Here is a 13,004-nt window from a genome sequence, read left to right as displayed (position 1 = left end):
AGAAACTCATTTGTAAAAAAACAGGGCATAGTCTTTGTTTCAATGAAATTTATCGACTAAAAATTATGTGAAAAAGATTAAAAAAAAATTAAGAACCATTACAGTAATCTCATTCGTATGAAGATAAATTTTTATAAACCACAGCTGGTTTCAACGGATTCCATGAAGTCTCGAATTGATGCTTCTTAATATTAACGGAGACGCATGCTTTTGATGAGACAAAACTAGAAATTAAAACACAAAGAAACACTTTTTAACTGGGTCGTGAAATAGACCCAAGGCCACCGACAAAACTTTCTTTATAACGATAAATCCGGTGGTCCACAATGATAATACAACATCGGGGGCTCATTCTATCTTCTTTATTGTTATCAATAGAAGAATGCATCTTCTTGTGTATAAGTTACGAATCTATAAATTTGAATGTTCGTACATATAGAATAACTTTACTCTTTGGCTCGTTTGCTAAGGGATTTACGCTTGTTAACGTCTAGACATCTTTTCCTCAATCGAATCGTCTTTGGTGTAACCTGACCACATTAAACGAATAACAGTAAATGCATATTAAGGCGGAAACAAAATCTTACTCATGGATCATACGATTAGCTAGATTTTGAATCGTTGATGAACAATGTACCTCAATAAGTTCATCTGAGGCAACATATCCTATAGCTTCCTCAAGTGTCATCTGAATCGAAAAGAATTCAAAAGTTAAAACCACAAAAGGGTACGAAATTTTACTGATCAAGAAAACAGTTTTCTCATGTCTTTCTATATTTTGAAAAGAGAAAAAGGACACATACAAGGCGAGGTGGAGATAGCTTCACATTTTCGTCTTTTCCAGCAGAGCGAATGTTTGTAAGTTCTTTGGCCCTAACAGGGTTAACCTGTAGTGCAAGGGCAAGTGAGCTCATGGCATTTAGACAATTCAGTATGAAGAGGAGAAAGTCAAACCAACTTACATCAAGATCTGTATCTCGTGAATGCTCACCGATAACCATACCATCATATGACTGTTAAAGACAGAAAAAAAAAACAAAAGAAGATACAGCATTAGCATGGATCAAATACAGAAAGACCACATATACATTTCTTTATCATAATTAGATGGTTCTCACATCGAGCCCTGGAGACACAAAGAGAATTCCACGAGCTTCCAAACTCATCAGTGAATGAGCTGTAATAGTACCAAATCCCATGGAGACCTATTTCATCAAGATAAATTATTACAGTTCAAACTTGAGAGTGCACACAAATTTTTATGAAGGAAGAATATCAAGTGAAAAAGGATCTCTTATTGAAATATGCGCAACAAGACATAGACATACCAATACTCCTTTCCTAACATTTCCAAGCGGACCTCTGTACTTTTCATAAGCTGCAAGAACGCAATACACAAACATTTATCAATTGAAGAAGAAAGTAATAATTTTTGGATATCTAAGATGCTTCTCTAACTATCTGACAGATATTGTCATGATAAAGGTAGCTATATGTTTGCATCTATGATAAATCCTCTTGACAAGAAAACTAACAATATCTGAAGCTGAAATCATGTTTAGCAGATTTATGCAAGAAATATTGTTGACGTAGATCATTGCTTTAGAAGAGGAGTCAACTGAATTGATGCTTAAGAAAGAAGAAACACTGAGAAAAGAGAGGGACAAAATAGGGGACTGGAGTTGCAGAAAATGCAAGTAGAAAAGTTGCATACTTAGGAAAGCACGATGCATGAATCCAGTTCCACGGGTGTCGCTGCTAAACACACATCTGTACCCAACCAAACCTCTGTAGAACACAAGTACATGTTGGTTACATTTCTTCAAAGGGGAATGATAGAATGAGCAAAGTGTAAAATTTTATGAAAGTAACTAAAAATAGTAAGCTAACCTTGAAGGACAGGTTAGTGACAATCTTGTTCTACCATCGTTTCCAGGGACAGGGCCCATGTCAATAACTTCCGCTCGCCTGTGGGAAAGAGCTTCCATCACTAATCCTACGTGCTCTTCATTAATTTCAATGGTCACCTCTTCAATTGGTTCAAGCCTTTGTCCCTTTTCAGTTTTATACCTGAATCATACCAAAAAAACGCTTAGAAGTCTGAAGAAGATATACACCATAGTTTTTAGTTTCTAGGCTAGAAAGTAATCCCTAGACCCTAGTAGATCAAAATAGACCAACTAATGTATTAGTGTAGTAGTATCAGCAGAGGAATCAGGTAACTTGGTAAAAAAAATAAGAGAATGCTTCTGTTGCTTAATGAAACAAATTGGCAAGACCATTTTCTTCAAAAGCCAACAAAAGAAACATTTTAGCACCATCTTAACTAAGGGAAACATGAGTACATGACAGTAACAAGCTAACCCTCCCACAATACCACCATATAATAACCTCTACAACTAACTCCGCTTATACGACGAATATAGTATGCAGTGTACTTCTGTAAAACAAACAAAGAGATGAGACTAACATGACTTTAGGTGGTGAGACTGAGAGCTCAAAACCTTCCCGCCTCATATTCTCAATCAAGATACCTGTTAGACACGATAGAGATTAATTTACTTGGCATAGAGAAATAAATACAGTTACATGTTTTTCTGGCGTATTTCATACTTTATATCCATCTCTACAGGTTTAGAAACACTAAACAAACTGGAAAAACATTTTATATCCATCTATACAGGTGAAGAAACACTGAACAAAAACTGGAAAATCACAAACCAAGTTGAAGCTCTCCTCTTCCTTGGACTTCATATGACTCTGACAAGCCTGGAATAACGTTTATGGCAAGATTTGTTTCAGCTTCTGCCAGTAACCGGTCCCCAATTCTCCCTCCAGTTAACTGCATTCAGATTAGTAAAAGCCTATCAACATGTGCCACATAGAGTGGTCTAATGGCAGCAAACATTTACGTGAACTAACATGAAAAAGAAATGCAGTGACCCCTAGATAAATCTGAGGTTGTAAAAGTTTTAAGCAGAGTACGATGACTAAAGCTACATCTTGTCACTATAACTAAACATACGTGGGTTCCATCCCGACCAGCCAGCGGAGAGTCGTTCACACCAAAAGTCATAGAAATTGTTGGTGGATCTAGCTCAACAGTAGGGAGTGCAGTTGTGACCTGATAGACAAATAAAAAGTTAAGTATTTATTCAAGCTTCTTTATATTCAAATAGGGATCAGCGGAACTGAGAAGTTATGTTAAAAGCAGAATTCATTTTTATCTTCTCTAAATAGGGACGTAGTCCATTAGGATATTACCTCTACACTAGCCACCGTGTGACCTATTGATGGAGCTGTCAAACCAGCCATACAGATAATATCACCAGCCCCTGCAGCGTCAATTGAAACTATGGTTGTACCTTTCTTTTTCATTAGCTTCACAACCTATGAAAAAAAATGTTTGTGTCTTCTTAGATGAGAATATCAACACTTTGCAAACAAGGCTGACCAAGTACAAAGCATTATATACACGAACCTTTGCTTCTTCTATTTTCTCAGAGCCGGAATCAGTTTTGCGTAGTCCATTGACTTTGTCACCAACACGGACAACTCCAGAAGTTACTCTTCCAGTTAATATTCGTCCGAGATAGAAGTCCTTCTCCATCATTGAAACCTGGAAGTCAGAAGCAAAACGCTAGTTAATTATCATCACCAGGGCTTAACAGTTCAGACATTTTACCATCAAAATAATAGTTACATACATATGAACCTATTCAAATCTCGGCACATTATCTACATACCAAGAATATATTCAAACTAGGAAAGCTGAAGGTTATAAACTAAATATTATCTCATGAACCAACCAATGTCTTCCTTTCCCAAGGATATTAGTTTGAAAAAATCACTTCTAGCTTTCTTGAGCTTTACTGACGGATATAGTTGCATGTAACTACAAAAGATGCTTCTAGACTCACACAACAAGTCTACTTACTTTTAAAAAAACATTCAGAGTTACAGTAGGAATTTATCTAAGGCTAATGTGTAATGCCAAACAGAAATCAGTGGGAACTGCGTTAGTCTATCTCGGCACAATTCAAAGATCAGCTAATTGATATTAGACAATCAGACACAATATTGGCCAAGCAAGTGAAAAATCTCATTAGCTGGAGTTTTATATTACCAGCATCAGAAATGGCTCCTCAAGGTTTGCTTTTGGTGGCTGAACATGTCTTACTACGGCATCAAGCAACTCCGACATATTCTTACCATCTACAGGAGGTTCTTTGGTATAGGTAGAAGATGCCCATCCTTCTTTCGCAGAGGCATAGAGCACCGGAAACTCTAGTTGTTCCTCTAAATAATGGAGAAAGCAGAAATGTTGATTTAGTAATGATTTCGTAAACTAATTAGAATACATCTATTATACTTTGGTAAATTAATTACCTGTAGCACCAAGATTCGCAAAAAGATCAAACACCAAACTCTCCACTTCATCACACCTCTCTTCTGTGACTGTCAACCGAAAAAGATAGAGGAAGCATTATAAATAAATCGAAAAAAAGAAATAAACTAAACAAAATAAATGAGTAAAGCAATGCATACCTGAAGGTCGATCTACCTTGTTTAAGAGAAGAATAGGTCGTAGCCCATACTTCAAGGCCTTGGCAAGAACAAACTTAGTCTGTGCAAGAGGGCCTTCTCCAGCATCAACAACTAATATAGCTCCTTCAACCATACCAACAACTCGTTCAACCTATAATTCAAATGCATAAAATAGTCACAAAGATATCACCTATGTTCAACAGCAAGGAATGTCCTACACTAAAAGTAACCATTTTACAAGGGATCAGTCTCATACCTCACCACCAAAATCAGCGTGACCAGGTGTGTCCACCATGTTAAGTTCGTTGTCCTTCCAAAATATGGATGTCACCTGTCAGAAAATTCGACATAAACTTCAAATGCTGTGCTACGTGGTAATAATAAACAAGTATCTCACGGAATCAATAAAAGAACACATCAGTTTACAGACAGAACAGAACAATATCACTCAAAATCTTCACAGACAGAACAGAACCAAAAAAAAAAAAGACAGAATGTCTTATGCTTTGTTAGAGTCGCAAAATCTCACTAGGAATTCAAATTCAAAACTTCTTTCTGGACTAAAATAACATATCTTCTACAACATTTCGAGAACCTAATTCATCGGACAGGACCTAGTACTTCATATCATCACTCTAGTACAGAACCAATTTCACAAGCATGAAGTAACAATTAGCTCTAATTTCAATCCAAAACAGAAGAAATGAGATACCTTTCAAGAAATAGTGAGCCCTCGTTCACGCTCGAGATTAATAGAATCCATAGCACGCTCGTGGGGGATATCAGCACCACACTGACGGAGAAGCCGGTCCATAAGCGTTGTCTTCCCGTGATCGACATGAGCTATAACAGCCACGTTCCTGAGTCGATCAGGATCGAGCGACGAGCTACCAGGAGCTCCGGCTACAGCCGAGGAAGCGGTGGCTGCTGAGAATGAGCGAAAGGAGGAAAGCGAGTATCCGAATTTGGAAGATAATGATGATGGAGAAGAGAAGGATCTTCGAGTGGTGTTTGACCAAAGAGATCGAAGCAGAGGCCCCGCCATCTCTCTCACTCTCTGTTCACGCGAAATGGTCTCCTCTGATAAGGGTTTTAGATCTGGCGACGACGATGGTCTAAGGGTTTTTGGTCTTAAACTGTTTCGTATTTATTTTATAGTTATTGCAAAAACGGATACGAACTCATTTAAAATTACATATTCTCCCTCTATTTTTTATTCTAGATAAGATATAGCCAAAACCTTTTTAATTAGAGAATTAGAACCTCTAATTTTTCTCTTTTTTAAAAAAATATATGTGTGGAATTTGTGAAATGTTTGGATTCCTTATACAGTAAAACCTCTATAAATTAATACTCTATAAATTAATAAACACTATAAATTAATAAATTTTGCTAGTCCCAAGTCGGGACAGTGTAAAAATTAACAAAATTCGATAAGATAATAATTTTTTTGAAATCTCCATATAAGATATGGTTCCGATAATATCATAAATTAATAATCATGTAAATTTACATATATATATATATATGCTGATATAGTAAAGTATGTTTCTCTTAAACCTCATATATATAAAACAATTGTTATGTTGTATCTTCAAACTATAATGATATAAAATATTCTATAACATTTCATAAAACAGCTAAAACTTTTTAAAATTTTCAATTTCTAAATATGCATCATTTACATTTTCATAGTTTGATAGACTATTAAAATACGAGAATTGATATTTTTATTCATAAATTTGAATATTTATGTTATATGTATAATTGAATTTGTCTGTAATATTTGTAATTCATTGTCAATAATATTTTTTAATTATTTCACATTCAATTCCAATACCATAAAATTTACAACATCCAAAATTCTAATCTTATTTTACAAAAATTATCTCAATTCATAATTTGTTTTAAATTAAACAATTAAAAATATACCTATAAATTAATAATTTACACTATAAAATAATAATTAATAATTTATAGATAAATTAATATCACTATAAATTAATAAAATGTCTTGGTCCCAACATTATTAATTTATAGAGGTTTTACTGTATTATGCAAAAATATAAAGCTTCTAATTAGAGCAACAACACTTAGTATCAAAGGCAATTGACAAAAATAGCATCATTTTAAGTTATTCTTCCACAATTCAACTAGCCCACATTTTCCAATTTTCCAAATTTAGCACACAAACTCTAATACTAAAATTATTAATTAAAATATTTAATAAAATTGGGAAACGCATCGTTGTTATACCACGGCGAACACCGCATCTTTATCTCTCTCCCGTAACTACTCTTTCACACCCCCACATCCTCCTCCATCTTCAATCGGCCGATCGCTCTGGAACGTTGCCGCTCTATCTCCGCCGTAACCGCCAATTAGCTTAACCTCCCGTTGCCGCTCTATCTTCGCTGTCACCGCCGATTAGCTTAACCTACCGATTAGATCAGAATTCAAAGAAGAGGAGTGGTGTTGGAAACATCAGACAGAAGGCGGCAAAGGTTACATCTTCATCTTCTTCGTGTGTATGTATGTTTAGAAGGAATTGGGTGTCAGTTGTGCCGTTATTAGCGCTTCCTAAAGGCGAACGACGAGTGGTTATTCAAGACAATAAAACGATATTGTTGTCTATCTAAAAAGTGTATTAAAATCTCTCTTTTTCCTTACTAGCTTTTCAATTAGTGGGATAATATGTCAAAGGATGGTGAGAAATATTTGCAGCCGTCTTGTTAGATGCGTGTGTTAAGTTGGTTTCTTTTGTATTTCCAAGTCATGTGTTTTGATAGTGATTAATTATTGGAAATCTCCTTAGTGAACGCCATATGAAGTACTGTCATATTTTCTTTAGGTTATAGCATTATGTGGGACATTCAAGGAGATCTTAATGGATCAAAGCAAACGTTCAGGTTTGTTCTTTGGCTTGCATATATCTTTGGTTAATTCTTTCTACTGCTCCTGATAAAACTGAATTCAGGAATTGAGACAAAAAGATGTTAGATGAGAAGGAGCACTTAGTATGGGAGAAGGAGCGCTTAGTACGAGAGAGGAATTGGGATCTCCTTGAAGTCGATCCAAACTATCGAAATTGTTGTTTGTAATGGTAAAGATGGATATATTTATCTTAAGGACTGTCTCGTATCCCAGTCAGCTTCATGTCTAAAATCACTGTTTTTTTTTTTGTTTTTTGTTAATGATTTTGCCTCAATGTATACTCGAATTAATGGCTTAGATTATTGGCTAGACACAAAGTTATCAGGTTCAAATCCTTAAACTACAAATTTTAGGAAGACTTTCCTAAAAGTTTTAGGATTGTTTAGGAAGACCTTCCTAAAACCACATAGTTACTACATCCATGGGACCTTTGATTCCATGAAAGTTTTCTTGAAATTCAGGATGGTTTTCATAAAAACATTTGGATTTTTTAAGATCAAGATATGTATAAAATAAAATCACTACCCTCTTTCTACTGGAGTAATCTACTAATATTTGACACCGTGAAACAAAAACATAAAAAAACAAAAGTGTTAAAATCATATTTATTTAAATTTAGGAATGATTCAATCAGGAAGAATTTTTTGCAATTCAGGAGGACTTTCATAACAAAATTAGGAAGACACAAAATCAAATCATTACTCATATGTATATATATATATATATATTATGATGTGCAACAAAATAAAATTAATATCCCTCACTAAATGGGGTAATTTGTGATATATTTATGTAAAAACATAAATAAAACATTTAAAACTCATTTTTAAAAAATTTAGGAAGAATTTCATAATGTTTAGGAAAGTGTCCTTGAAATTTAGGATGATTTTTCTAAATATTCAGAAATCCTCAAAATTATGATGACTATAACCAAAAGATCAACTACCATTGTGCTCTGCCTCATTGACACTAATAACCCAGTCTATAACTGATACACGAGAAGCCAGAGAAGCTGACTATATCAGAACCGATGAAGTCACATATCCCATCACCGAAATTAACGACAAAACCACATCATCCCCCAAAATATTGGAAATTTTGAATAAAGTTTGCATCTTTTAATTACATGTGAAGTAAGAACTTGAAACCCATTAACATCAACGCTTCCCATTAGTGGAGGAGTAGTGTCCCTAATCAAATCTTTAGACACTTCCTCACCATCATCGTTTAGCTTTGTCTTTTTAAAAGGCTGGTTTGTATTCGACTCTTTAGCTACCACTAGTTTATCAATAGTTTCAAGAAACTCCACAACAATCTTGATTCCTCCATTCACAATAAATAAATCTACCATATGTTACATCAAGTTTCTCAATTGAAAACAATGCTCGTATAACTAAAAACCAAAGCCCTATGATCAAACATGGTTTCTGTACAAAAACCCCAAAGGTACTACCATTTTGCAGATTTCTTCTCCAAGTACCTTCGTAGAAATCTCCATTTGCTATAACGCTTTTGCCCATGACCATGTTTTCTATTAGAAACCCAAGTTCCTCTGTAAGTATCTCCATCAGCTCCAGTAAAAGTCACAAATCCTTCCATTCTCCCAGGTTTGAATTCACCATCGTAAGTAGCTCCACTAGGCCGCGAGAATATGCCTTTTCCTGAAACTTTGCCTCGTTTCCAGTCACCTTCGTACATGCACCCATCTTTCTAGAGATACTTGCTGGATCTGTGTCAAAACCCACCGGAGAAGCTTTCCATGTAGAGATCTTCATTGGGATTTGGGAAGCGGCTTCTCAACATCAACTAAAGGCGTGGGAGTCACACACCTAATCGGTCCTTGAGATCTCGATCTCACCATTGGACTAGAAGACTGAGCTAACAACACCAAACAATCACGTCTCTCTACTTCGTCGCTGTTTAAAATCACCAACACCAAATACAACTACGAATCCAAATTATAATGGATTCGACGAATCTCTGATTAAATCACCTTATTGAAGCTTAATTATATCGATCAATCTAGCAATTAACTGAAAGATCTCAGATTGAAAATTTGGAAAATTCATCACAAACTTCACAGGAAAAAGTTTAAAGAAGCGTGAGTTTGATTTTTTTCTCTTTAAAAAATGAATTTTGTTATTTAATTTAAATACAATATTAAATGCTAGATTTGGAATACTTAAACTAATTTTGGAAGAAAAAACTATATTAGTGCTATCCTAGAATATTTCTCTAGTATCAATCCGTAACTATTAGAGTGATTGACTCTCTTGAGTCTTCATAATGCTCGGGTCCTATTTTCATGGGAAAAAACTAAACATATGGACATCTGTATTCATATTGTTTGGTGTATCAATTACAGTTTTATGAAGCTTATCAACAAGTTACTTTTATAAACATAATTATGATAGGATCGTATGAAGTATGCAACATCTATGAAACTCTATCTCGAAGGGTGTTCTATTTTAATGGTACTTGTTTGTTCTCTATATATATATATATATATATTTTTTTTTTGGTTACACTTTCTTAAAAAGAATTTAACTATGATTTGGAATTTCTATAGTTCAATTTTACTTCTTTTCGTAACAAAATTATATGAAGCTTATCAACAAGTTACTTTTAAGATGGGAGCATGCAACATCTATGAAACTCTATCTTGAAGGGTGCTATGTTATATTTTGATTGTACTTGTTTGTTGGTATATTTTTTTGGGTTACACTTTTGTATATAAACCGAAATCAATGAAATTTAAACCGCTATTTATATATGTTCTTAATAAGAATTTAACCATCATTTGGAACTTTTATAGTTTAAGCCTTCAAGGTTACTTCTTTTTGTAACAAAATTTTATGTAGTTTTTCAGTTTTTCTTCAAAAACATCAAAGTGCCATCTATCACATTCGCAAAACTCTTGATTGTAAGGTTGTAATCCTTTTGTCGACCTCTTCCAATAAACCAAACACAATTCATTATCAAAAAGGCCAAACTAGTCATTCTCACATTAGATGATGGCTTTTAAATTGTTTCGAGTATGCAAACTTTTTTAAGTACGAAACATTCTTAGCTTTTAACGTCTTGTATAAAATTAATGATCATCGTTGGGAAAAAATTATGATCATCATGTGACGACAAAGTACAAACCCCTTTAACCTATATATATTTAAGTAATTTCACCAAACCAAGATATATATTCATTATACACAAGTGCCAAAATAGTGATAAATCATAAATGTCAATCTCTATAGCCCCTAACTATACGACTATAAATAATGATTTCAATGATGATTTGTAGGAGAAAAATAAAAACTTCTTTCAAACCCAATAAGAGTCATAAGATCAAGTAAAGCAGACTAACATATCGAGATCCTTTGGTATCACTGTCACAAAGCATTGAATACTCAATAGCAACTTTTGGCATAAAAATCCCAAGTTTGTAATAATGTTGACTTTTCTATTAAATAGTCGCAACTTTTTAGCAGCTAAGCTAAAGAGAGAGTCATCAGAACTCAGAAGCTATGTTAAAAAGAAAAAAATTGGTGTCTGTAAAGATGATAATGAGCACCTCTTCTACATTACTCATTAATACGACCTAGGCTTTCAACGTCCTTCAATTACTCTACTTAACCGAAGATAACTAAAAACCAGGGAAAATCAAAACTCACTCGTAGAACAAAAAATGAGATTACAATTTATCCCAGCCTAAGGCCATATTAAAGCCAAAATACACATAGAGTGAACTCATCGCGTTCAATATCGTAATCTTGATGATCAATGCAGAGATCATATATAGAAGCAAATAAGCAAAATTGAATAATAACAATAATAATACCAAAAGAGTAATAATAGTCTTAAATCATAAATATATGGATAGAGATGGTAGTAATAATAATTAATATATGGCGTACTCTCCTTTCATCACATTAATTCCTCCTTTTTTGTTCAATGTCATGATGAATCAAAACCTCCATTGTTGTCTGAAAGAAATACATGTGGGTTAATTATGAAAGATTTAAACAGATTTAATTAATTTGTGGTTTCTTGATACACTAAAAAGAAGAAGCAAACCTGAGCCGGGTTTAGACTTTAGAGGTGTGAGTTTTGAGAAGAAGAGTTTGGTTGAGTAGCTTCTTCTCCATGGAGTAGTCTTGTAGTGTTGGGGAAACTAAGGCCTTGCATCATCATCATCCCATGAGAACCATACTGTGATGAAGAAGCAAACATTACAGGAGAAACTTGGTTGTGATGATGATGGTGATCTGGCGTGGTTTGATGATCCCAAGAACGAAACGAGTGAGGGAATAAACTGGACTGAAGGGTACCCCTTTGTTGTTGTTGTTGTTGCACACCAAGAAACACTTGTTGCTGCTGGCTATTAAGCAATGTCATCATCGACGGTTGATGTTGATGATTCACCATGAAACCACCATTACTTCTTTCTTCTTCTTGTTGCTCGGATGAGGAGGATGGCGTCATCGTCAAGTCGTGATGATTCCATCCAGAGATTCTCCCGAATGGTTCGAAGTGAGTCGTGGTGAAACTGTTGGTCTCGGGTACTACGACTGCGTTGTTGTTTCCTTGAAACGGGTGAAGAGAGAGTCCAAGATCTTGGCTAAGGTTCGGTGGTGTTGTTGTTGTTCTTCTTGAGACTATGTTGTCGTCATCATGGTGAGGGTAGTTTTGGAAATTCATGTTTGTACCACCACCACTACCACCGCTTGTTGTCGTCGTCGCCGGGAAGAACGTTTTCATTGCGTCTTCAGGATCAAGATTGGCCGCCACGAACTGCGTTTGGTTATTGTTTTCTCTTTGGAACACCAAATTGGGAGATCCCGCCTTAGTAGTCACCGGTTCTTGATGAGTAGACTCCGCGATTTCGAGCTTATCTATGGCCGTTTTGGCTTTCTTGATGAGCCAATCAACGGCTTTGCTAGGCCGGTCATACCCTAACCGGTCTTGAACATCGTAGAACTGAATCGCCGTGTGAGCTGAGAGTCTCACGCGCCGGTCACGTGGACCCTTCGATGTGAAAACTTTGCTATGACGGTCTTTTCGGCCCGTGGCTCGGATTATGTGGCCGCCTTGAACCTCAACTATCTCTCCTTCTCCTTCTCCGACGCTATAACCCTTAAGTCCCATTTTTTTTTGTTACCTCTCAAAATGACATTCCAAGAGTAGTTTTTTTTCTTGTAAAACCAACTTGGAGTGAAAACTTGCGTGCCGTTTTTGTTTGCCCACTTGCTTTGCTTGGCTCTTCAAAGTGCTTGCCGTTTTTTTGTTCTTGTGTTTGGTGTCTAGTGAGTTAATAACATCTGATGCAGGCTGGCTACAGCTACCTGAAAGCTGCTACAAGAAGCAACTCCTCTATGCAGATCCCAAAAAGATCTGTCATGGCAGTCACAAGATTCAATGACACAACATACCCAAATCTATATATATATATATATAAAATGATGAACAATTTAAGAGAAAAGAGATTGGAATCTTTGGTCTAGGGTTTTTCCAAAGAGATGAAATTT

General features: G+C 35.3%; 2 protein-coding genes and 1 long non-coding RNA gene across 4 annotated transcripts; 1 reads left to right on the top strand and 2 right to left on the bottom strand.

Annotated features, from left to right (window-relative positions):
* Positions 271 to 5,655, bottom strand: LOC104700367 (GTP-binding protein TypA/BipA homolog). Its single transcript, XM_019227477.1, has 18 exons — positions 5,261 to 5,655; positions 4,805 to 4,879; positions 4,549 to 4,699; positions 4,390 to 4,458; positions 4,127 to 4,299; positions 3,482 to 3,619; positions 3,265 to 3,390; positions 3,026 to 3,124; positions 2,722 to 2,842; positions 2,471 to 2,534; positions 1,891 to 2,070; positions 1,715 to 1,788; positions 1,329 to 1,378; positions 1,119 to 1,205; positions 963 to 1,013; positions 804 to 887; positions 638 to 688; positions 271 to 530 (listed from the first exon to the last, which is right to left on the bottom strand). Exons 2-18 carry the CDS (start codon positions 4,841 to 4,843, stop codon positions 447 to 449), a joined length of 1,641 nt encoding a protein of 546 aa, XP_019083022.1. The 5' UTR covers positions 4,844 to 4,879; positions 5,261 to 5,655; the 3' UTR covers positions 271 to 446.
* On the top strand, positions 6,765 to 7,806 carry LOC104700366. Of its 2 annotated transcripts, none has more exons than XR_002032568.1 (3): positions 6,765 to 7,192; positions 7,400 to 7,457; positions 7,526 to 7,806. It is a non-coding gene; the product is annotated as an uncharacterized LOC104700366 (long non-coding RNA). The 2 variants fall into 2 exon arrangements; XR_753566.2 differs by having other exon boundaries at positions 6,768 to 7,052.
* On the bottom strand, positions 11,138 to 12,998 carry LOC104700365 (transcription factor TCP10-like). Its single transcript, XM_010415884.2, has 2 exons — positions 11,554 to 12,998; positions 11,138 to 11,462 (listed from the first exon to the last, which is right to left on the bottom strand). Exon 1 carries the CDS (start codon positions 12,622 to 12,624, stop codon positions 11,572 to 11,574), a length of 1,053 nt encoding a protein of 350 aa, XP_010414186.1. The 5' UTR covers positions 12,625 to 12,998; the 3' UTR covers positions 11,138 to 11,462; positions 11,554 to 11,571.

The sequence above is a fragment of the Camelina sativa genome, chromosome 7 (assembly GCF_000633955.1).
Source record: "Camelina sativa cultivar DH55 chromosome 7, Cs, whole genome shotgun sequence".
NCBI classification, from domain to species: Eukaryota; Viridiplantae; Streptophyta; class Magnoliopsida; order Brassicales; family Brassicaceae; genus Camelina; species Camelina sativa.
Note: the sequence above shows the minus strand (reverse complement) of the source record. Positions and strands in the feature narration are given on the sequence as shown.

Bases quoted from the DNA above. Each gene is read 5' to 3' on its own strand.
- LOC104700367 (XM_019227477.1), bottom strand. From the start codon at position 4,843: ATGGTGGACACACCTGGTCACGCTGATTTTGGTGGTGAG. The intron at 3,620-4,126 runs GTAATATAAAAC...TCTGACTTCCAG, and splicing joins AGGAGCCATTTCTGATGCTG to GTTTCAATGATGGAGAAGGA. The intron at 1,379-1,714 runs GTATGCAACTTT...GCGTTCTTGCAG, and splicing joins CATGCATCGTGCTTTCCTAA to CTTATGAAAAGTACAGAGGT.
- LOC104700365 (XM_010415884.2), bottom strand. From the start codon at position 12,624: ATGGGACTTAAGGGTTATAGCGTCGGAGAAGGAGAAGGAGAGATAGTT.